The following is a 24,407-nucleotide window of genomic DNA, read 5'->3' on the forward strand; positions in this document are numbered from 1 at the left end:
CATTCATTTAGAGCAATCACTGCACATATGTCGGTGGTGGTGCCTTTCCTGCCACGTTAGACAGTACTTTTCTGATGGCAGTCGTAGTGGATCATTCCGTTGTATTTGCACTCAGATAACACACTCGAATGTACCGAGCGCACAGTCAACGGAATGTGCACTCGATCATCAGTTATGCTCGGGGAAAAAGCATTCGGTTCGAGGCGCAGCGAGAGACCAAATGACGACTCCTCTGACGATGATGGACGCAACATCGGCGAGCATAGCATGCCATGCGCCCCGTTTGTGCATCCAAACCAGAAATTTTAGCGGAATTCCCCCCCCGGGGATTGAACAATTTGAGTTAACGCGGCGTAAATTTAGGATATTTCCGCGAAAATCAGAACCCCGAGCCGGGGTTTTTGAGCCGCTCGAATCTGAATCTGAAATTGTCGCTTCACAGTTGGCTGCCTCTGGCTGTCTGTCGGTGTGCGCGTAAAGGATTATATGTTATCGAGTTTATGGTTCGGTGGAACAATAATTTTCTCTAATATCATTATCGATGCGGTGATAACGAGAGGGGTACAGATTGCCGGGCGTGTTTTCAGTCGCGTGTCCCGGGTTTTCCCGGGGACCCACGAATTGCGTGCCCTTCCAACCGTACGGTCATAATTGTATTGGACGGTTTTTTTTTTCCAAACGATATATCCGTCATCCCTGTCAACTGAGCAGCTGTTTGGCCACCGGCCGGTCACCACGCGGTCGGTCTGGCTGGGGACCAGCTGTCACCCAATTATGTCATCATGATGACGTGCGCAAACACGCCCAGTATATGGCATCGCGAGCGAGCAAATGCGGTATTTTGTTGACCCTTTGCAAGATGACCAGCCAAGCCAAGCGGCTGGAATCAACGAGCGGTCATTTTGGAGGCGTTTGAGATAGCGATAGCGATCAGCGACTGAAGAAGAATGTGTATCAACCAGCGAAGGACGAAAGCAGCACGCGGGAATCACGGAAGTCATTAGAATGTTTGCCAACAAAACCACGCCACACGCGCGCGCAACAACAATCATATGTGTGTTGATCTCGTGCAGCGATTGTGTCCGTCTGTCGTACGTTGATGCTCATGAAACATGAAATGAAACAAAAGCCTACTAGATGATGTGAGTGTGATTGACGGTAATTGATGGGTGCCCTTAAATGGCGGGCGAGGTCAGCAAAGGCGCAGCCCTTTTGTCCCGTAAGAAAGGAAGCAACGGGCGCCCGGCCGGCAGCATTGGCATGAATTCTATGTGGAATGCTTTAGTATTAGGACGCCCCGCTGATTGATGCCAATTTGCCATGGTAGGCCACGTGTTTTGGCCTGTTGCATGGAGTGCTGTAGAATGAAACATAATAATTTCATGTTTAAAGCCACCACCGCCCCGCAACACCATTGGATTATTGATGGTTTGATTGATGTCATTACAATCTTCAAAGCGAGCGCATTTATGTAAATCACACTGCCACCAACACAACCACATTACAACATTCGAAAACCATTGTTGCCGGTAGCAATCTAATGCGAGCGAGCGAGCGCGCGAGCGCCAAAAGAATGGCCAACAGGAATGGCTCGACTGCACGACATTCCCGGGACGAGAAACGAATGTTTCAAATATTTATCGCCATTGTTGGCACCCCAGCACAATGCACAATCCAATAAATAACTTCATTTGCAATGCTGCAGCAGCAACAGCAAACGATGGCGTTGCGATCCAATCACATGGACACGGAGGGGGCACCACGTGCGCCAGGGTCGCTAGCAAAGATGTCGCCAAAGCGGTTTCCCTTCCCTTCCTCCCTTCCGATCGGTAAAATGGGGAACAATCCGTCCGGCTGAAACAACCTGACAAATCATGCTCCTTACGATGCTGTTCATGGAAAGGTACACATTCCACATCAGTACCGAGAACCGACAATAAAATGGCGTAACGAATGAGGTTTCCTGCTGCATTCAGTCCGGTGCATGTAACCAATGGGGAGGAACTGCCGGTCGGTGGCCTCGGTCTCTCGGGCCTAGAGACTGCTTCGAGTGTTGGACCACTTGTGCCGGGCTCTTTGGTTCTTTGCTGAACTCGGACTCCGGCAGCACTCTTGACCCTCTTTTTCCACGTGAAAAGAGCCGCCATCGGTCCGCAGACGGACGACGCGCGATCACGTACGTACGTACGGACGAGGACAATTGCACCATCGCCGTACACCGCCAACCGCCACGGCTGGCGCCACTTGAGTTCAATGTTGCATAGCTACCGGCGTGGGCCATGCTATACCCGGTACAATGCACCGAACAATGCGCATACCGGAGGGACGGAGGAGAGGTCATACCCCCCTATCCGCACCGGAATCGTAAAGTACAGAACAGGAACCCTACCGCGACGACCAGGACGACGACCAGGACGGCGACATCGATGCACCTTCATTTGTGAAAAGGGAAAAGCGTGCTGCAGTGGATTTTTTTTCCCGCTGTTTTCCTCCTTTCCTGCATTCGGAAAAGGAATGGAAGGGAAAGGAAACAGGTCGCATTACTTGTCGACAAAGGCGGATGTTTGCCGGTTTCCAGCCCCCCACGGGGAATCACTTAATTCCGTCAAGTGTGCGCTCGATTAGATTCGTGAAATGAATTTCTGCAGCTCGTGCTCGTGCACGGCAGCACGGTTGGTAGCAGAAGCAGGGTGTGTGTGTGTGTGTGTACGTGTAAAAGCTGGTTGTTTGCTGGTAGATTGCACCGTTTCAGTGTTTTCGTTCGTACCCGGGAAATTGTTTTGTTAAGATCAATGTCAGTACAATGCAATGCAGAAGGTCATAGCAGAACAATTGCTTGGCACTCAACACTACAATCAAAGTATATTTGCGTGTGTGTGTGGACATCTTATTAATAATCAGATGTTTTACAGCTTCCCACAAACGTTCATTTTATCCATAATGCTCGGACGTACCTAAACAATGAAGCACCATAGACGTTCAGTTTTTGAAATACAGCAAAGGAAAGATGCATAACAAATTAACAAATCCGTAAACATGTATGCAAAACGATTGGTTTTTTTTCTGAATTTTCGTTGATACGGCCCACTAACGATCAGTTTGTCGACCACGTACCAAAATCTGATGGATAAAATGAACGTCAATGGGGGGGGCTCAAACCTCCTTTTCAATTCAAAAATTGAAACGATAGACTGCTGCACACATCCTGCTGCTGGCACACACAATTCATTTCACTTGCTCCTTGTCCTTCACCCCCATCGATCCATTGCTATTCACACGACCAGAATCATTATGCAATCATCGGTGCAGCTATGCAGTTGCAGCAGCTACTACTGCTCCGGCTGCTGCTGCTGCTGCCACTTGACCTAACTTCGGCCCCCGAGAGTGCCACCCGAGCATAAACCATTTTAATGAGCGGAATGGGGCGACCTCTCGGGCAGCCCGTGCAGATGTGCACCGCATCTCGAGCCAATTAAACTGCCTACTGGCTGGTTGCTGGTCGGCGCTTGACTAGGACAAGAGGACTAGAAGGACTCGCTTTATGCGCGTGGGAAACGAACGAACATTATTAAAGCAGCGCACCATGTGAAGCAGTAATAGCTCATGCGGTGGCGTGCACGTAAGCACGTAAGTGTAAGCAAAAGGGGGAAGAAAATTGTAAATTAAAAACCCCCAGGGCAATGCTGCTGCTGCTGCTGCGGCTGTTGGTGGGCCCGTGGATCTGCCTGGCCAACCGATTGTTTGCCATCTACCAAGCCGACTCGTGAACCGACCCTCGGGTTTACTGGAAGGGCTGCTGCCCATTCGCTTCACTGAACTGACTTGCTTTTCCTCCACGTGCTGAAGCGAGGTCACGGGGCCGCGCCTCGAGAAGATGCTACAATGTTCGAGAAAGTCAACACAGACCAGTAGCACCGGGGAGTAAGAGTCTTACCGACCTGGCAAAGGCAACACAAAAAACGCAGAACAGAAGGAAGGGCAAGTAATGTTAATGATGGTTTCTGGGCATATTAGAAAGAAAGCGAGAGAGAGAAAGGAAGTGAATAGAGAGACGGAAGTATGCCGACGATTCGCAGCATCCCGCCCCACGAGAGAAATGAGAGCGAAAGAGACCCTTAAAGTCCGCAGTACTGGGCGACCGCCCCGGAGGCACTAATTAAATTAATGCCACAGATATTTGCCCAGGCCCGTGTTTCATTCGATTCACTCGTCGCTCCACTTGCTCCTCCTGCTCACGATGCAGGCCGACAGGAGGGCCACCGGGGGGCCCATGTTTGTTCCTTCGTTTTTCAGTTCGTTTTGGTTTTATTTGTTTCCAACCGAGTAGCACCGAGGACGAGTCGGCAACGGGTTTCCTCAGTTTCCTCAGGGCCGGCAGAGGACCGTAACGTACGTGACGGTCAAGCATGACCGCCGTGTGCCTACGGAGCTATCTATCCACGAAAAAAGGGGGACAAACATGAGCATAAAACACCGGGCGCCGCAAAAGCGACGAACGTCGATTGAAACAGTTTGCCAATCAACGAACGCATAGGAACGCGTCGTTGCTGGGGTCCGTACGAGTGGAACGAGGGGAAAGGGTCGCACAGAAGTGTTAGCATAAATAAACATTCCTACTAACACTTTTGCTTTCCATTTTTTTTTCTTCCTATCTTTCATTTGCTGCAGGATGTGCGCCATGTTGCTGTCCGAGATGGCGAGCTTCGCGGCGGCTCTGCTCTTCGCCGTGCATCCGATCCACACCGAGGCGGTAAGTCCTTCATTCCTATTAAGTACAATTTCTATCTACCATCCACTCGCTGCTGGTGTATTAGTTTGATCTCAGCAAACATTGTTTGCTCTTAACAACAGTCCAATGCAACACTTCAACAATCCATTTCCATTAGAAAAAAGTATTCAATAAAATTCGCTCCCTCACTAAATGTTACCCTCAAAGAATATGGGGATGGGCATCATTTTATACTTCTCGACCCCTTTCCACGAACCGTTACGCTTTACACTAAACTCGAAGCAATGGACGCTGTTTTATGGCGCTTAAAGCGCAACCGAGGGTCCAGCGAAGGGCTAGCGAGTGATAAAAAACAAACTCCCCGCAGTGCCTAAACCCCCTCGAAATTGACCTTTCCTTGTGGTGGTGGTGGTGGTGGTGGTGGTGGTGGTGGTGAGCGAGTAAGTGCTCAAAACCCCTCGCAACGCTGCGACCGACCGGCCCCAGCTAAAGATGAATTGTCTTCGCGAGCAGTAAAGTTGAACGTTTTATCACGCGCGAGATTTTCGTAGCAAACATGATGGAGGTGCTGTGCCGAGTATAGCGAAAAAAAAATCCAAACAAAAAGTGTCACATTGGATGTGGAGTCACTCCTGGCCCTCGCTTGATCGGTCAGCACGGTTAACTTTGCTCATCATGATGATGATGGTGATCAGGATGATAGGTTATGATGAAGATGCATACATTGCCAGCGAGCGAATGTTCATATATTTATGAGGCCAGTCGTAGATGCTTTAGCAGAGCAGCACCTCCAGGTTTAATGGTGGTCCAGACAGGGTACAACGAGTACGAAGGGGGGAATCAATTTTTCTCAAAATGCTCCTTCCCTGCTGCATTGATAGCCGTGCACACAAGACCTCGCTGAGCGTGTTTGTTTGTATGATAATCACTCAAAGCCTTCACTTTGCAAAACTCTATGATCCATCCACAGTGTATCCTATTCTATCCTGGTAGATGAGGGAACCGATTGAACTTTGGCCGCACCCGGGACCGGAACCCAAAATTGACTTACCCCAAAACACACACACACACACACGGGCAAACGATACTCTAGAGCCCCTCCACGATGTGGCGTAAAAAAGTATCGAAAATTTGCCACATTTAGAGGCCCCCGCCCCTCTTGCATAGAACAACGGCGCGTGGAGTACGACCATCAGTATGCTAATGCATTGTTTCGTCGGTTCTGCAGCTGCAGGAAGGCTGGATCAGCATCAGCCTGGTCTGGTGGTCGTGTTTTTCCCGAGAGCAGCAGAGTGCCGAGTGGAAAGTTTAAAATTCGTTCCAATTTAAAAGTTTCCCTCTTTGTCCACACCACGACGCTCCTCACCACCACCGATAACCGAGGGTAACTGGAATGGAGGAAGCAACGCGCTCGTTGGTATTGCTGTTGTCGAGAGGCATGCGGCAGCTCTGGCGTTTCCCAAAAGCCGAGGAACCTTAAGCCGAGCTGCCGAGGATTTGGGTTTTGGGCTGGCCAAAGTTTTAGCCATAATCAGCTTCCTCTTCCCCGGTCTTGCATCTGGTACGGGAGGCTTATCCTTCGACGGACGGACGGACGGACGGACCGGGCACTGCTTTTGTCCGGCTCGGTTCGATCGCTGGAAGCCGTATGGCTGGCCACAACCACTAGCACCACCACCACAAACCACTTTGCTTCACAATCGCTGATCGTTTGCATACAGCAGCAGGGCAGGACAGCCCCTAGAGCCCGGCAGTTGGGAAACGGTTCACCATTTCCACGGCGATTTCCATGGCGGTGAGCAGCAGCAGCGCAATCATCGTTTCGCCATTCTTTCACCGAACGCCCATCGTCCTCGTCCTCGACAAAGGTGTCGATATGTATCGCGCGAGAAACCGGTGATAGCCGTGGCCCGCTTCCTTGGCGAAAGATGAGATGAGATTGTGGTCGTCGAGTCACTTCAACATTCTCCCTTTGGTCGAGCGAAAACGAAAAAAAAAACGACGGGATCGAGGAAATGGACCCCCCCTCCTTTGAGCAAACCACTGCAAATCGACCGTAATAGAGTCAACTGGCTCAACTGGGGAAGTGGGGGGGCCACGGACAGGTTCGACTCGTCTCGATGATGATAATGGCGTGACCGAGTAGGGGTCAGCGTGTGGCGTGTGCTGAACGATGGTGATACAGGAACTGAAGGAGGTCGAGTGTACGACATGTCCGCAAATATGGTGCCACGCATTTCATATTCCGGTCGGTCATAAAGCGATTAAAGATCGAAGCGAATACCGTTATCCCTTCAGCCGACGGCAGGTCCTGGAAAGAATGATTTATCGCTTTTTGAGCACAGAATACTGATAAGCTAGAGTGGAGCTTAAAAAGGAGTAGAATGTTTCCGGATATCGATTTTTCTCCTGCAACTGTTGCTGTCACTGTTTACAGAGTTAAATGCAGTGTTTGATGTTTATTCAAATGAAATACTCGTGATACTACTGTCCTCACTGGAATGCAGCTGCACGGAATAGAAAGTTGCTACCGTTTCAATAGCACGAGAATTCCGTGTTCCTGGACCAGGACATCAGACGGATTTCATATCAACGACGGGTTACATGGAAATTGGAATCGTACCATCGTGCACAAAAGTTTGCAGAAGGAACAAAAAAAAAACCTCCCTCGAGTACCGCTCGTTTCGCTCTAACGCGCGCCTTCCATTCAATGCGCATCGCAGAAGGCCTCGCCTCGCGGATGCTTTATGGTATCAATAAATGAAATTTAATAACACTAAACGAAACGGAACGGTGGAAAGGAAAGGAGGCGGTGCACAACCAAATGAAGAGTAACGTGCAACGTGTGCAATCCGTACCGCAGCCCGGAACAAATTCGCGATCAAGGGCCGCTGCTGCATTCTCATGCTGCTTGATTCCAGGCTTCCGGTTACCACCACACCCAACCTCCGCCTCCGGTTGAGTGGATTAAAATGGGGGAAAATGGGCGTACGTGGTTGCGTTGCGTTGTTACAATGTTTTTCGGTGCCGAGCAGCGGAAAAAGCCCAGAGACCCAGCTTTTACCAGGCGAGGTCCTCTGATCCTCACACTTCGTTTCCTCGCGTTTGCCCGGGCGCGCGCTCGGCTTTAGATTTTCCACTCAGCGAGGCAAACAACCATCACGCACGCATTCGCCCGAAAGCGCCGCACTTGCAATTGCATTTTCCCGACCGATTCTTTTTCTGTTTTATTTTTCGTTGTTGCCGTTGTTGTTTGTTTTCCCAGCCCGTTCCCGGCATTTTGTTTGTATTCCACGCCGTGCTGCCGCCCCATCGGCCACGCAAAGCGTGCAATGGTTGCTACGGTGGATGGAAAATTTACTTCACAATCAGAGGCATCAAACCGGATAAAAACGTTCATTTTTTTATCGTTGTTTGTTTTTTTTTTTTTGCTGTTGTTGTTGGAGATTTAGTGAATTCGCAGCACCGGAGGCTCTTTTCGGGCGGATAAGGAAAAGGGTGAGCATAAAAAAGGGCGTGTTTGAAGTGGTTTATGTTGGGCCGTTGTATGAACAAGGTTTGGGCGGGAACATGCGAACACATGTATGCAGTATGGATCAGACAAACTCAGTCAATCTAGCTGTTTGAAATGCACGTTTTGCTGGATAAAAGTGTTCTTCACCGACTCGAATTTTAACGGTAGACCTCACATTACGAAACAAAATGCATCTTTTTATTGAAAATTTTTGATATTACTAAAAAAAATATGATATTACTAAAACAACTCGCTGAGAATGTTCGTTGCAATATCGGAATTTCCTAACGAATCGTCCATTCTAAACAATAATTGATGTTTGTAGAGACACGCGTCATAACCAAACGAAAATAGCTCAGTTTTGCTCCCTTTTTTACAATGAATCACACAAAAACTACCTTCAATCACGCAAAACTGTGCTTCAGCGAAAACAGATGTAAACAAGCCTTTGTGTTCATCTGTCAAAATTTGATGTGCGCCGTACAAAAAAGTAGCACATTTTTTTTGATTACGCAGAATCCTTGCAATCCTTTCTGCAAACTGATGCACTGATTGTTGCGTTATTACTCCGGAAAATCCGTTCTCCAGTGGATTCACTATAATCCACGGCATATTGAAACAACCTTCATTCGAATGCTTTCGCCAGAAACAATCAAATTGATTACAAAACCCAACGTTTCTCAATCACGCACCACAATTTACCGCAATCTTACTACCGACGCTCCAATTGATTAATCGGCATGATTGTCCAATCATCAACCACTAACAGCGTTGTTTCTCCCAGTGCTATCAATTCTCGGGTATTGTAACAGAATATTAATAATGCCCCCCCCCCCCCCCCCTTCACCCTGGCCAGATCCTGATCCCGACGATCCGGCTCCGGATTATAAACAAACCAGACAAACCGGACCAAACACCGGAATCGAGTTTACGTTTCGTAATGCAATTTCGAGTATTATATTCCGCTGTGGTGTGCCGAGTGATTGTGTCTAGGAATGACCACGCGCCGTACGACCGGTCACCATCTTCGGCTCCGCAATCGATCGCACACTCAATTACTTCCGGCTGCTTGTTGGCTGCGGTGCGGTTAGCAAACGGAATCTTCCCCCGGGAGCTTCCGGACAGACAAAGAAGGATGGGGGAAAACAATTATCCGAGTTTCACCGTCCATCGAGTTTAATCCTTCTTGACTCTCCCTCTCTCTCTCTCCTTGGTTGTGATGCCTACTTGCATACTGATCTCTGTCTGCGTTCCGAAATGTGGCGTTCATTAAAATGAGACTAAGGGGAGGGGGAAGAGGCGGTCGTGGTGTGGCTAGATTTGGTCGATCGACGGCAGCCAGGCGACATTCAGCGAGCACACACACTAGCGGTAAACAGTGATCGGGGCCGGAGGTTGGTGCCAGCATCGCAAGCATGCACACTGAGTGTTTTCTCCAATGGGTGCTTGATGCGACGACTGCGATCAACGCGTCCTATGGCTCAATGTGCCTGCGATTGTCGTATTATCTTACTGCACTTAATTAGCTGCATGCCAGCACCCCCACGCCCACACACACACGGACATGTGGACGATAATTCTGTTTCACTATTCCATGCGAATGGTGACATCGGGCGGCTGGCACTCAGTCGAATGGCCATGATTTCCAATTAGTGTTCCTGGCGGCTTCGCTACTATAAACGAATGTGGATGGGTCTACTCTTTAATTTATTTTTTAGGTATTTCAGTTCTCTGACTTGATTTAAATTGTGATCGCACTTAAAGTTGAAGCAATATGATAAACTACTTAAATAGACCTTTTAATATAGTCATCGAAACTTTGGACACTAAAAGATTGAAAAAAATAACTGTTGGAGAACATTTTTCAAAAGTTTAAAATATCATTCCGCTTTTGTACAACAGTATGACCAATACCACCTCAATTAATGTAAATTATCGATCTCTCATTGTGGCATTGTGTCCAATTGGCGCGCCTGCTGTGCAACCTGACAGCCGGTGCCATCCCGTCTGGCCGGTTAGCTTGATTGGCCCACACGGTGGTAGTCCATCCAGACACACACGTACCCGCCAATTACGGTTTAATACGATTTGCGAACGCAATTTACGTTTTCCGCGTGCCAATAACTGACTCGGTAAAATGAAGGACCGAGGAGGAGAGGGGTGGGGGTCTAGAGGTGGTCTAGGTCACCTGTTCAATCGACCGGTAACGGTGATCTACGACGGGAACGACTCCCGTCCGACAGCGACTTCAGTTTTCCAATCGATTGCCACCAGCGGACCAGCGGAACACAACGACAACGACTCCTGGTGAGATCGTGACCATTCCCGGGGTATGTATAGTCCAGTCCAGTGGCCGACTGGTGGACACGTCAGTGAGTCAGCGAGTGAGAATGAGTGAGGGCTACGAGAAGGCTCGATGCTCTAAAAATAGTCGCAATTAATCATAATCCTTAACTCCAGCTGCACATAGCAAGAGAATCCAGGAGCAATGCTTACTCCCTGTCTGCGTGTATGTGTGACACTCTCGCAAACACACACACACACAATCACACTCGCGCACTGGCTCATGGAGTACAACAGCCGGGTGTGATAGCAATAATTGAATTTGGAATTGAACAAACCGCCCGATCCGTTAGAATAGACTCACCGCAAATACCAATTCCAGCAGATACTCACAAACACACACGCGCGCGCGCGTTCTGACGCTCACATGGGACACCATTTTCCCTTCTTCTAAACCCTCCTTCTCACCACGGGGGGTTTCTCACCACATCCTCACTCACGAAGTAGAAGGTCCCTTGCTTCCGATCTAAATGAGCAAATGCGAAGATGCTGCGGCAATGAGGGGCGGTGAGGCGACCGCACACGCCGGTCGGTAGTGTGGTGGTGTGTGGTGAATGGAGAATCAAATCGAACTCCCTCTACCCTTCCTCCCCGAGCATCCTTTGCGCCCAATCCGTGGAACGTTGCAGCCGCAACCTCAAGCTCAAGGAAATGAGCAAAACTGATTCCAATTTTGGATAAATCTTTCTCTTCTGCTCCGTCCGACGCGGGCACGCGGGCGCGTCCTCGGTCACGCCAATGATCGCATGCCCCCGCCACCCCGCGGGCCTTGGGGCTCGAGATCAGCTTCTGCGAAGGAAAAAGGTGTTGATTGAGTTTTTAATTGCTTCGAGCGGCGCGCACATGTTCTCTTTCTCCTCCTTCCTCTCCTCCGGGCCGGATCCTGGGCCTCCTGGGAAGCAAACGAACTAGTAGCTACCAGCTGCACACCGTGCATCGCTACCAGAGATAAAGCACCGCCCGTGGCCGTAGGAAGAACACTCCGGTCCGGTCGTTCTGGTTCTATGGTTTGCGGTGGAATCATCATCATCGTCGGCGGATTCTGCGGTGGATTAGGTTGAGGTTTTCTGCGGGACTTCTACGGAACAACTAGGTGGACCAGCGATGCCGTAGGAGTGGCGCCCTGGCGGCTGGCGAGAAAGGCGAGAAATCGCGCGAGACGCGGAAAGCCAATCTGTTCCGATCCGGCCTGGAATGAATTAAGTCGTCAAGAAGCTTAAAGAGCGAAGAGGAAGATACAAGCTTCCATTTTCTTTTCGGTTTCGGTTTTTTAATTCTTTTTCTGCCATTGTGGTTGCTCTTCGGTGTGGAGCTGAAGCAGCCAGCAGGATTAGCCTGCTTCGTTAAAGTTGCACTTTTCGCCAGAGAGCGTCTTTCGCTTTATTATGATTTATTTTTTTTTTTCCTCGTGATGATTAAGAACGCTCCGATGACTCTCTGGAATCCATTTGGAAAACGTTCCGCTTTTTTATCGTCCATTTGTGTGCTCGTACGTCTCGTTACGTCTAGTTAGGACGATGATGACTTAAGTTTGCTTTTACACCGGGCACTGCGCTCCTACTGGCCGCCATTTATGCCAAGCTATTTATCCGAACCGAAACTATGCGCATCGCATAAAACGGGACGGAGGCCCTTTCCGTGGTGATTTCTACGGTTATCTCTCCATCGTCATCATCGCTTGACATTGCTTTACGGTCGACTTGCAGCACTGCTTGCTGCACATCAGCTATCAGCATCAGCATTATCCGCATCGTCATCGACATCGGTCTGGTAAGCAATGGGCTGCAATGTAGTTGCAGCTGCTACTGCTGCTCATCTGGTGATGATAGCGATGATGTCAGCCACGGGCAGCATAGCGCAACCAACCGATGCACCACTCCTGCGCCCTTCCTGCGATCAGTGATGGGCATCAGAGATGGCTTTTCGCTACCGACTGTCCTGAGGCTCTAGTCCTGCTGCTGCTGCTGCTGCGACCCAGTTTTTTCGTACGGAGCAAAGGGGGGATTGCAGAGGACGGGGGGAATCGGTTTAGAAATAATAGCAACGTAAATAGGTAATAAATCTTGATTAATGATATTGGATTATTTTCCACCCTTGCGTGCAGTACCACAAACCCCTTTCCTCATCCCACTCCCTGGCGAAAAACCCGGGAAAATGGGCTGGGTAGAATATGGCACCGATCCTTTTGGCCTCGGGGTTTTCCCAATTTTCTGCTTTTTGTTTCGCAGTCCTGCAGATGGTCTGTGGCCTGCCAACCACTTTCAGGGCAGTCCCTGGTCCCTTCGAGTGTCCTCTAATCCAGTTTGCTGCTGCTGCTGCTGGCCAATGTTGACTCGGTGGTGGTTTGGTTTGCCTTTTAGACTCCCTGCTGCTGTAATGTAATAGCTGGGCGGGCGAATGGAGTCGAACACCAACACTACTGACCGACCAACGTCACAGGGTGCCCTGGCCGGGTGGGCGTTGGACCAGATTAGTGCCTCGGTTGGATGCCAACCACTTCAGCCAGGTCGGGTGTCCAGCCCGGTATACTCGGCCTGACTGCTAACACATACTATCAGAATCCAGAAAGGGGATGCTTGTAGCACAGGGAAATGCTCTGAAATTGACATTAGTGTAGTAACTACTCGAAGTAAAATGTATTAAAACCCGTAAAGTGCCGTATATTCGCTGAAAGCATCCGATGGAATATTCATCAAAAGCTTGCCAAAAAATGAGGAAAATGTGATCTCAAGGATACTCCGTTACTATGATTGTCATTGCAATATATTTAATTAAATACACTTTTTACCACGAATCACTAACCGCGTCATACGCAATGGAGTTTTCATTCCATCAGCGCTTCAAACGTTGAGTGACTTTGTTGCCTAGCCCTAGTGGTGGTGTGAGTGGTGGTGCCGATTTTATTACTTTATCGTGAGGGACCACCAACAAATCACATCATGAATAATGTTGGTCAGCTTATGTAGGCAATTACAAGGCGGCCCCCCGGTGCTTCGACATACAGTGCTGGGGATCGTTAGCAAAAACCCGGCTTCAAAAACCCCAAAATTAGACCCCAAAATGGTCTACAATTTATTGGACTCCGGTCTCCGGTTAATTTGTTGATAAGGTTTCATTTTACAGCGACCGAAACGGGCGACCTTTGGTGTTTTGTTCCCCAAATAATTGCTACGTCATACGAGAGGCTCGGTTTCGTGTATTTCAGCAACCTACGATACTTACACTGATGCTGGTTTACCAACTGGTATGGTGCTATGTTGTGGTGTTAAATTTCAACCAAGCATTGTTGAATATCGTTGGTAGATATTACCTCATGATGAAATAGTTTTAATGAATTATTTTATTTGGATGATTAAGAACGAAACATACCAAGAATGTGGAATCGCAAGAATCGCATTACCCTGATATGCTTATCCGGATCTGGGACGATTAACACCTGAATGCTTGTCGTTCATTGGCCTTTGTCTCAGTACACAGACAATGGCTGCGAAGCTTACCAGCGCATGTCACAATCCGGGAGCAAGCTTCCATCATGTAGATCTCATATATTTCAACCTGCCTCACAACATAGACACCATCTCAACCATACCAACATTCCTCGGCTAGACTGTCATGTATTCGAGCGATCTGCTTGCGAATAATTGCGAAAATGAGAATTTGGTCCTCCTTACGTGTGTAATCCCGTCCGTGCATTCCGACAGACAGAAATGAAGACTGACTAAACAGTACGAAGAAACGATGCTCCTTCTTTGCGCATATCAAAGGAGCCGAATGTCTTCCTTACCTGTCACCTGGCACAACGCTGCTAAGCGGATAATGCCATCTTAATTGCATCTTGAGGCTGCTGCAGAGTGAATCAATTCCATCCCATGCTATCCCCGGAGATTGTGTTGTTGTGGAGCGGAGAGTGTGCCCGTGCATATCAAACAAGATCACTTCACCTTGCGAATCGAAATGCGATGGAAGATTGCATCACCATGTAAAAGCTTCCGTAAGACCCGGAACACATGCAGTAACGAAATGCATTTCCCCTGACCGGCACACACACACGCCGGCACTGTTTATTGAGCCAGGACGAAAGGACAGAATAAAATCTGGTTAACAAGCTCGATGCAGCATAAAATCGGTTTTAAACTGTTCTCCCTGTCTGAGCTACCAACGAGAAAATGCGCTGGTTCAGAAGAATACTGGTTGGAAAACTCTGTTGACGTTGATGATGCTTTTTTACAATTCAGCTCCGCGGAGTGTGTTAGCTGACGGATTATGGGATTTTTACATTTAAAAAATCTCATTACCTCAAGTAAATTCACTTGTAGTTTGGTATTTGTTTCTAGCGAACTCACAACTAATCCATTGTGTGAGCAATTTCGATTACATTGATTGCACATAGTGTAGATTATAAATAGTGTTTAAGACACTTTGATAGATTGATTCGTTTTTTGCGTCGTCTCCTCCTCTCGCTGCTATAGTTACAGTCTATCGGGCTGTGCAAAGTGTAAAAAAACGGCAAAATGTTATGCATTTGGGCAAAACAAAAAAACTATATTATCTGTGTTTACTCTCGTTTCACACTCACTCTCTATGCTCTGTTTTATCGTTTTCCTTACTACTTTTTTCCAGGTAACGGGCGTGGTCGGACGCGCGGAAACGCTTTCCTCGGTCTTCTTCCTGGCGGCATTCATTTTCTACACCAAAGCGACCCGGCGGAAAAAATCCACAGGTACGTATCGCTTCCACTCCCGGAACTCCGGAACGGTTACCATAAACAGAGTAGAGTGTTTGTACCAACCACTTTCTTTTGGCCTTACTGCTGTGGAAGCCAGCGATGAGAGGGCGATGTTATGCGTTGTATTCGCTCCACGGTGCTACTCTTGAATATAAACAAAAACATATCGATGGTGGCTTGGTAATGTTTTCATTTATGTTGCCGTAACGTAACTCGATGGTACGATGAAGCAACACACTCCTTTCAACCGTGAAGTTTATGCAATTACTGTGAAGTAAAGAACAGCACGGGAAAGAGTAATAAACATATTTCAACGGTTGTACTGTATGAGACGTTGATAAGGCATCCTTTTTTGCCTATTTTGCGGTGGTAATTGGGTTGCTTTGTGCTCGTTTGTTCCGTATGCAGTGTGATAATAAATACGATTTTGCTTCCCTTTTTTTGAGAAGAAACAATAAAGAAAGAATAACAAGCATAATTCGAATGTGTTTGAACTTTTGTTTCCATGTTTAATAGTCGTAGACATAGTTTTAAGTATAAATTTTCCACAGCCCTAAACTGCTCAGATTCAAACACCGAAACTAGCCGGAGCCTACTGACGTTTACCGAGGAACACTAGATGGGAAGATTTCCGCAAAATACCGTTTCCCTCGTTCCGGTAATAACATCCAAGTACGTTCGCTCCAAAGTATCCAAAATGAAATTACTCGTTTAAGTGGTTTAGCTAACATTGGCCGGGCGAGCATTTTCGACAACGAATCAAATGTCACGGTGGCAGAGTGCAAAATAAGCTAAAATTGCGTTAGCCTGCCTCCCGATAGTCTCTACACACATACACAAACCCTCAAACAGAAGCGCTTCATCTGCATCCACTCAAAACGCTACCGCCCAATATGGAATCAATCAATTTAGTAGCGCTCGGTCCACTGTCATACTTGATCCAATTTCAGTCGACCCCTTTCCATCCCATTTCCCCCCCTCCCGGTAGCACTTTTGGTGCAAAAGTTTCCTCTCGTACGTCCTCAGCAAAAGCTACTCCATGGCATCCATCAGCAGCAGCAGCAGCAGCAGTACGAACATCATCACCACCATGGGGTCCATATTCCTGCACCTCTCCCCGGGACCTGTGGACCAATTTGCTGATTTTACAAGACCCGGGCAAAATGTGATTAATTATTGAAAATCCGATCCCTAATGATTTGCTATTCATCGAACCGACCGGCCCGCCCTCGGAAAGCTCCAGTTGTGTATATTCGGTTCACTTTTCGAACTGCGCGCTGCCACTGCCACTACTACATGCTCCATTGAATCGGATGCAAAAACGCCAAAAGCCATCGCCAGCGCCAAGCGCCCACGAGGGAGCAGCTCGCTGATGCTGCTGCTGCTGGTTAAAACCTCGCCACATCGACTGCATCGCGAGAGTGCATCGCGGAGTGTATTCCCGCCGGTGGTGCGATGGCACCGATCGATCGGAAATCGGGACACCCAATTCTCGTTCATCAAGTCGGGTGCGATGGGCCAGCGGCGGCGCCCATGCCACCATTCACTTTGTGCCGGCTGCCGGATATACCATCCGTAGCAGCACCAAATCGACGCCATTTCTCAGCGAATCCACTGGATCTGGGTGCTGTGCTGCCCCAGCTTTGGGATCGGAGCTGGAATGAGAATGGATTGAACGGGATTTGGATGCCAGCGTGCTGCGCTGGTCCTGGGTGAGTGGTCCGCTAAGCACTTATCGTCGTTGGCCAATCTGTTGGGTAGCTTAGGAGTGACCGTACTGTGAGCGCTGAGTTTGCTTTTGACATCGTTTTGAAAGGTTGTTCAAATCTAAATATACATAAAAAAACGACAGGGATGAGGACCGCGGACCCGTCGGAAAAATGTGTCCATAAAAGTGTCGATCCAATCAGGGGACTTTACTGTTTGAAGAATCCGTTGATTTGATGTGGCATCGAATGCTGCATGACGTTCATTGCAACACACACACACACACACACGTGCGAATGACACATAAAACGTTGTAAATCTGCGTCATTTTAGTGACTGTTATGCACTATTCTGTTCCGTTGAGTCGTTTCTGGTGCATCCTTCAAAGCGGCTATTTTTAAGCGCACCAAATTGTCCTTCACATGCACTACACTGTATAAACGGGCATTGCAAACAATCGTATTCCTTCCATTCAGCCCGTATGTTACATTCACCGAGTTGGTGGATTCGATTTATACCGAATGGTATGATGGAAAGCAACCATCGTGCAAGTTGGCACACTATTCGGACCGACGTAATATTCGCAAAATTCCTTTCACGCCAGCGAAATTACAATATTTATCAACTAAATTACTTGACACATAGTGCCCGGAACGAACCAGCACCAGCAGTTGAATGTGCGGCACGAACGCCGGCACGGTGTGGTCTTTGGTTTCACGCAACCGATAGCAACTCGCCTCGTTTGGTGGTTTTCACAAACTTTGTTTCCTCCATTTTTTTCCCCATTTTCTCTCTTTCTATCCATTCCCTGATTTTCCAAAGTTTGGCGCAATGGAAAAAAGTCATCCCACACCCACACCGGGAGGAGGTTGGTGTTGGTGTAAATTGTCGAAAGAAAAGTTTCGCAACAAAACCATTTGCCGTGCCGTGTGCGCATTGGAAACAGGCACGGGGTGAAGCTTTCGAGCGCACGCGTTCGAGCGAAACCACTTTTTGGGAGATTTCTTGCAGTTTTCCTTCTCTATTGTGAAATAACGCGGCGTTGGTGTGTATAGGTCGTCATATTTTTGTTACATGGAATCAACTATATTAGTAATTGTGGAAGAATTGTTAGCCTAATGGTGGTAGCATTAGGTTTTTCATCAAATAGTTTATACTAAATAGTTAATTGTTATCACACACTAGCTTACAACTACATACGATGCTAATAACGTTTATAAACGAACGATGACGTTCGTTTTGGTTGATTTGCTAGCAATTTCACTTCGCTTCTTTCGCCAGTCAACATCCAGAAAACCATCTTTATCATTATTATACTTTTTTATACAGTCTTTTTTTATTTCAATCTTTTTGGGAATATTGGTATTAGCCTTCCTTTTTTTCGATGATATCAAACACAAACAAATGTCACGATGGATTGCAGGATTAATTATCTATTGACGGTAATGCATGCCATCGACAAAGTATAGTTTCGTGTAAAATATTTTGCAATGTATGGTATGGCATACATCTGAACAGCTTACGCAAATCCTGCAAATCTGCATTTTGTTTTGCATAGATTAACCTTTACTCATGCAAAAAGCAGTTCAATTTGCTCTAAACATAATAAATCGAAGGTAATCTTTCCTCTCATGTGTGCAGACACATAGATAGAAATGTATTTATATTTATTTAGATTAGAATAATGCCCAACACACTTCAAATCGACTAACAACTCATTAGCTAAATATAGCTGGATGATTTTTTTCGATAAATTTTCCAATCCATACCATAGCTCAATTCGCAAGATATTCGGTTCCTGTTAAGGAATTCCAATCTCTTCCTGAACCCAGCGGTTGTGAACTATTGACGTGCTCGTTCTACGACGCCACCTTTTTTTGTCCACATATCCACGGTTTACATCCACTAACCCAGCGAGTGCTGACTGGCTCACTGTGTACCGGGTCCTCCTGCAGCCAAGTGCCACTTCACGCGACCCCAACGCCAACTGTTTACAATCCTCGAGCAGCCCTCGAGGGCTTAAGTAAACGAAAATCGTATGCATGCATCGGTGTGACCGTTTTGAAGCTAAACTGCAACATCCCGCACCGTACCACGTCCTTGCTCGATGCTAAATTATTGACATTGCTTAAGCCCCCGACGATGGCGATGGCAATGGTTTCGCACCGAGTTCCCTCACATTCCAACCAATCACGGTTAGCCCGTGCCTCGCGGGGCGTGGAATGAATCTGAATAACTTACTGCAAGAATGCTTGCGCATGCAGCCCGTCGCACTACCGGGGAAATTATTCGGTAAAAATAAAATCATCTCCCTTCCTTCTCGAAGGCTGCTGCAACTGATTCGCGGCGAGGTGCGGGGTTCGGTTGAGATTTGAATGTAAGCTAAGCTCCCCCTCCCCGGCCCTCTGACCGGCCTCTGGCGCATTGCCACATCGGCGAAAGCTCTGGCGCAATGCATTCGAGATTTTCTCACTTGAGCACCAAAGTGGAGGGATTTTCACGCGCGCGCAATCGCCCATCGCCAGCCGCATAGCCTGCTGCCTGCAATATCCTGTGAATCCTTCCTCGTTGTGAAGAGCTAACGCAAACGAGAAAATGCAACGTCGTCGATCCCTTCGCGTTCGCTCCAGCTGGGCAAATAAACTTTCATTTTTATCGTTTCGCTCGCCACCCACCGTCTGGTCTGGTACGAACTGGCGCTGGCACAACACAACATTGCACTGGTAGAACCGCTTTCTCTGGGATGCATCCAGGGGTGCTCTGATCCTCGCTCCTCGCTACATCATTAGGGATTCGGGTGAAGTAGTCGCTCATTCACGATGAGGCTTCGAACAACTTCAGCTCGCAAGGAGACAGGACGAGAACGAGAGGTCCTTGATACTAGCCTCCTCTTCCCTCTCGTTTGCTGTGAAAGACGTTGCAAGACGTCACCGGAGACACTCTAGTGCCGGCCGTGAGCACACAAACACATCCGAAGCTTTGCGATGGCGCGCTAGTGCTGAGGCAGTAAAACCGTCAAGTGATGGCCAAATTTCTCACCAAATAGGATGGAATTTCAAACGAGCAACAGCAGCAAGGACTGGGCAACGGGGAACAAGGGAGACTAGGGAGGCGAGGCTGACTGCTTGGCTCGACGTTACTATGCAGCTGTGCAGGGCCGACGAACTTACTGGCGCGTCGACCGAGAAGCGGCTAACGAAATACTTCAACATTGTAAGGACAGTGCCGCTATCTCAAGGACAACCCCGTGGAGCGTACTGCATTGGCGTCGATGGAGTACACCGCCTTCTTCGCCGCATATCGTTGCACTACTGTACGTCTTGAGCTTGGTGTTGGTCTTGGATTTTAGCCCACAACCCAACCCAATTCCTTGTTTGATGCCGTAGCACAGTAGGCTATGGGATTTTGGATGCGACAAACTGTTCACACACACAAACACACACAGAGCCAGCGATTGAGGTCACTTTGCTGGAAAATGGAAAGGAAATAGCTAAAGCGTGTATGTGTGTGGCTCCGGATGCTTATGGATGAGTAATTGAATTCTTCTTCAGCCAAAGTAATGGCGAACACACACATTACGACGATGGCTGAAAGGAGGCAACCCTGCTTGTTTGGAAGTAGCTTGCGACATCCGGGGCAAAACATGGACGTGTCAGACGCATCCATAATGTCAATCGATGTTCGCTTGCCGAGACCATCCAAGCAAGCTCTGTGCCAAAAGTTTGCTTCTTCCCGTTCCATTCCACACAGTTCCTTATTGGCATTGCGAGAGACACCCATTAGGTGTAATGAACATAAGCGAGGGAGGAGGAAATGGAATGTAAAAAAAAAATACTAGCGAACGAGTCGTCCACCAACGTTATTCGCATCATGCTCCTCTGGTCTTGGTCTGGTGTGGTGTGGTATGGTGTAGAGTTTATGTTTGTCCATTAGTCTTACTTATCAGCTTGTTCGTCGGTCGTCATCTAGCAAACTGTGGAACGCATTTCCTCTCCCTCTCTTTCTTTCGTTTCCCAGCAGCCAGGGCTTGAGGTGGGTCGGCGATGAAACTTGCAACCATGCAGACCTGCACCAACTGCAACGCCAACAAACACACGCACACGGAAACGATGCAAACACATTCGGAACACTCGACGATGCTGCAGTGCTCAGTGCTCAGTGCTGTGTACGCGGTTGCAAACGGGTACAAAGTTTTATGAGGAGTGCGAGCTCCTGCCGTCCTCACGACCCGGGAGATGAAATTTACAAAAAAGGGAAAATGAGCAAAATGGAATCAAGAAGGACGAGCAAATCATGAGCAACCTCATGGGGGGAGCCCAGTTTTGGGTCTGGGCGTTGCAGACGTGCAGCTTCTTGCAGCCATTGCGTGCCGATGTTTATGAGTTTAATTTTCTTCATTTTGTTTAATTTGGCGTAGCTAAATTGCTCCACTGACCCCGGCTGCTGCCACGGTGTTTGAGCAGCGTCTTTCCGCTTATTTGGGTGTTATTAACCGGGGTTCACTCTTGTTTTGCTTGTGTTTAAGATGCCACGGAGGATATCCCTGGCCTTCTCGTTCGTTTTCTGAACGCTAGATTCATTAAACCCAACCCAGTTATGCAGCATTTAGATGGATGTTTTTGTTGCGAAGAATGCAATTTCGCGGTGGGGGAAAAAAAATCTGACAAAATGTTGCCCTCGTAACTGCAGCGCTCATTTAAAGTTCAGCATTAGCCAGTTAATTTGTTATCTGATGAAAGTCTTTGGAAAACCTTTCGCTCAACGAAGTTACGATAATGGTCTGTCGTCTTCTGACTGTTGATTTTCTTTTTAAAGGATTTTACTCAGCTAAAGCTGAAAGATTTACCTCAATAGACTTTGTTCCCAAGTTACTGAACTGTGGAGACGAACGTCGAAATGGTAAACATTCAGGTGCAATTCCGGAGTGATAAGAAATTCCAGTAACGAAACCACAACGATCCTCGTTTCTCACTGTCGCAGCGATACCCTAGGGTTTTGGGTTTTTTTTTGTTATTCCCGTTCTTTCATCAGCTTTTATAGAAATGAAAACTCTCCGTGCTGTGCGGACCACGGAATTGATCCGCTGAACGCGGGACGGGTGACGAACCATTTTTCATCGACGCACCACCACCTTTCCGATTCCGAATTCGCCGTCGCGCAGAAAGTCAGACATTGACAAACGTTTGCTGCCAGCGAATTCGCGGCTTCGCGCAATTGCAGTAATCCCACCCCCGGGGGACCCACCCCCCGGGACAAACCCCGTCAAATGGTTGACGACTACTGATTGGAAGAGGGGGTGGAAGAGTGGAAGTGGAAAGCAATTTTTTTTTCGGCCAAAAGAAAATCTTTCTTTTCCACTGTATCTCTGTGTACGCGTAATGGATGGAGCTACTCTATTTCGTTTGGCTTTTCGTCGGTTTTTTGCCGTTACCTCACTTCTCGCGGTACCATTCGTCGTACCAGTGAATGTGTAGGAAAATGGAAACCCATCAATTGAGCCAGATAGAGTGTGTGTGTGTGTGTGTGTGTGTGTGTGCTGCTGTAGTGTGAACCAACCGAGCCCAAGCTTTGATGGAGAAGCTGTAAAGCTTTTCGGTGGAAAAACTTGAAATGGCACTCGTGATAGATCATGGGTTCCATTATGGTTGACGGAGTGTTTTCAGCAATCAATGCTAGTTTTGCTCGCCAACAAAAACATTGGTTTCTACCTATGAAAGCAGGAGCTCATTTCATTCCATTAATTTAATGTAACTTCAACCCCTAGTAGTGCTGCTTCCATAGAAATTTTCCATTTGCTTCGAGGAAACAATCGATGCTACGCGCGCGAACTCATACAATGAGGTTTGCAGAAAATTCCAAATAACTCCTGACTGCTTACGCTCCTTCTCTTCATTGTTGGCACTCCTGGCGCGCCACAAAGACAACAACAAGCGCGATCGCTGCAGCCGGTAATGGACGGTTCGGTGTTTGTTAATTACATGCAAATTCCACCATGATCAAATTATGTGCTGACCACCAACGGGCTGTAAGGCTGCACCCCGGAAAACCACCATTACAACCGTGACCGTGACACATGGCTGGACAGAGCAATTAAAGCATTGCTCTTCCTTATAATTAGTCGCATTATAATTGGATCATTATACTTCTTCATACTTTAATTAGCGTTCATCAAACAAACGGCACAATATCCTTGGGCGCAACGGAACGCCGACGAACGCATCGCCTCCGTCGGCGAGAAAGGGTTCTTTGTGCTCCTGGCGATTTTTCTCCACGGGAAAGAAGGCATTAGAACTCGGTTAATTATACCGAACCCGGGAGGAAGAAAAAAAAAACATCTTCGCCTTCCGTTCGCCGGGAAAAAGGAAAGATGAATTTTTACACAGTTTTTTCTCTCTCTCACACACTCACTGCCTACTTCACTTGCGCACGGAAACCATCTCTTGGCTCTGTGTAGGCACAAATTAACGCCAAACAGCAGCAGACGGTACTCGGTTGTCCCTGGCCATGTCCTAAATCAACAAGTACTACAAACCCAAACGAGTGACAAGCGCCTGTGACAGCAGCACCGGCACCGGTCGCTTTCGATGATGATGATGATGGAGGGAGCGTCAGTGGCGAAATAAATGCGTTGGATGCGTACTCTGTGTTTACACCGTGGGTAAGGGACCATTATCCCCTTCACTGCAATTTTCCCCGGTGTTGTTGGTGATTGTATGGGTTCCACTGTAATTATCAGGAAAATGGAGCACCATATCGTTCGAGAAATCTGCTTGCAATGTAGTGTTGTTGCGTGGTGTTGTGAGTGTTTTAGTAAAATTGCTTCGAATGAATTAGTTTACCTTTGCGTGCCCTGGTGTGTGTGTGTAATACGTTTATAGGTCAATTACAGTGCTCCATAATTGTGTTTTTCTTTCTGGGAAGTCAATGTCCCGGAAGCAAAGGTAATGCTTCGCACAGTGGTATCGTTCCCAGGGAATACTCTACTATGATGCATATCGAGAACCAGAAGAGCAGATGCCACGATCCTTCAGAACACGGTCACGATAGTTTAGAAAGAAATTATTTTATTCTAGAGACCCCCCCCAGCCCATTCATCGCACGCCTCGGTGGCCTTATCACCTTAGCCCCAGAACGGCTTCTTGTGTTCCTTCTTCAGGAGCACGGTGAACGGAACGGGCTTCTCGATGTACACTGGCTCTTTCACGTACACTGTGTAGGGCTTATCGACATGAACTGCGTATGGTTTCGGGACCTCGATGTACTCCTTCTGATAGACTGGCACTTCGACGGGAACCTTCACTTCCACCGGATACGGACGATCCACATGGACTGGATACTTCGTCTCCACGTACACCGGGTACTTCTTCTCCACGACGACTGGAACCTTG

General features: G+C 47.9%; 1 protein-coding gene across 4 annotated transcripts in view; it reads left to right on the top strand.

Annotated features, from left to right (window-relative positions):
* The window catches only part of LOC125958262 (protein O-mannosyl-transferase Tmtc3), a 128,141-nt gene that overhangs the window by 51,948 nt on the left and 51,786 nt on the right, over window positions 1-24,407 (top strand). For all 4 annotated transcript variants that reach the window (XM_049691502.1, XM_049691501.1, XM_049691503.1 and 1 more), the window contains exons 5-6: window positions 4,669-4,750; window positions 15,207-15,306. In XM_049691502.1, coding sequence (XP_049547459.1) covers window positions 4,669-4,750; window positions 15,207-15,306 — 182 coding nt within the window. The remainder of the gene's footprint in view (window positions 1-4,668; window positions 4,751-15,206; window positions 15,307-24,407) is intronic.

This window comes from Anopheles darlingi, chromosome 3 (genome assembly GCF_943734745.1).
Source record: "Anopheles darlingi chromosome 3, idAnoDarlMG_H_01, whole genome shotgun sequence".
In the NCBI taxonomy this organism is placed as follows: Eukaryota; Metazoa; Arthropoda; class Insecta; order Diptera; family Culicidae; genus Anopheles; species Anopheles darlingi.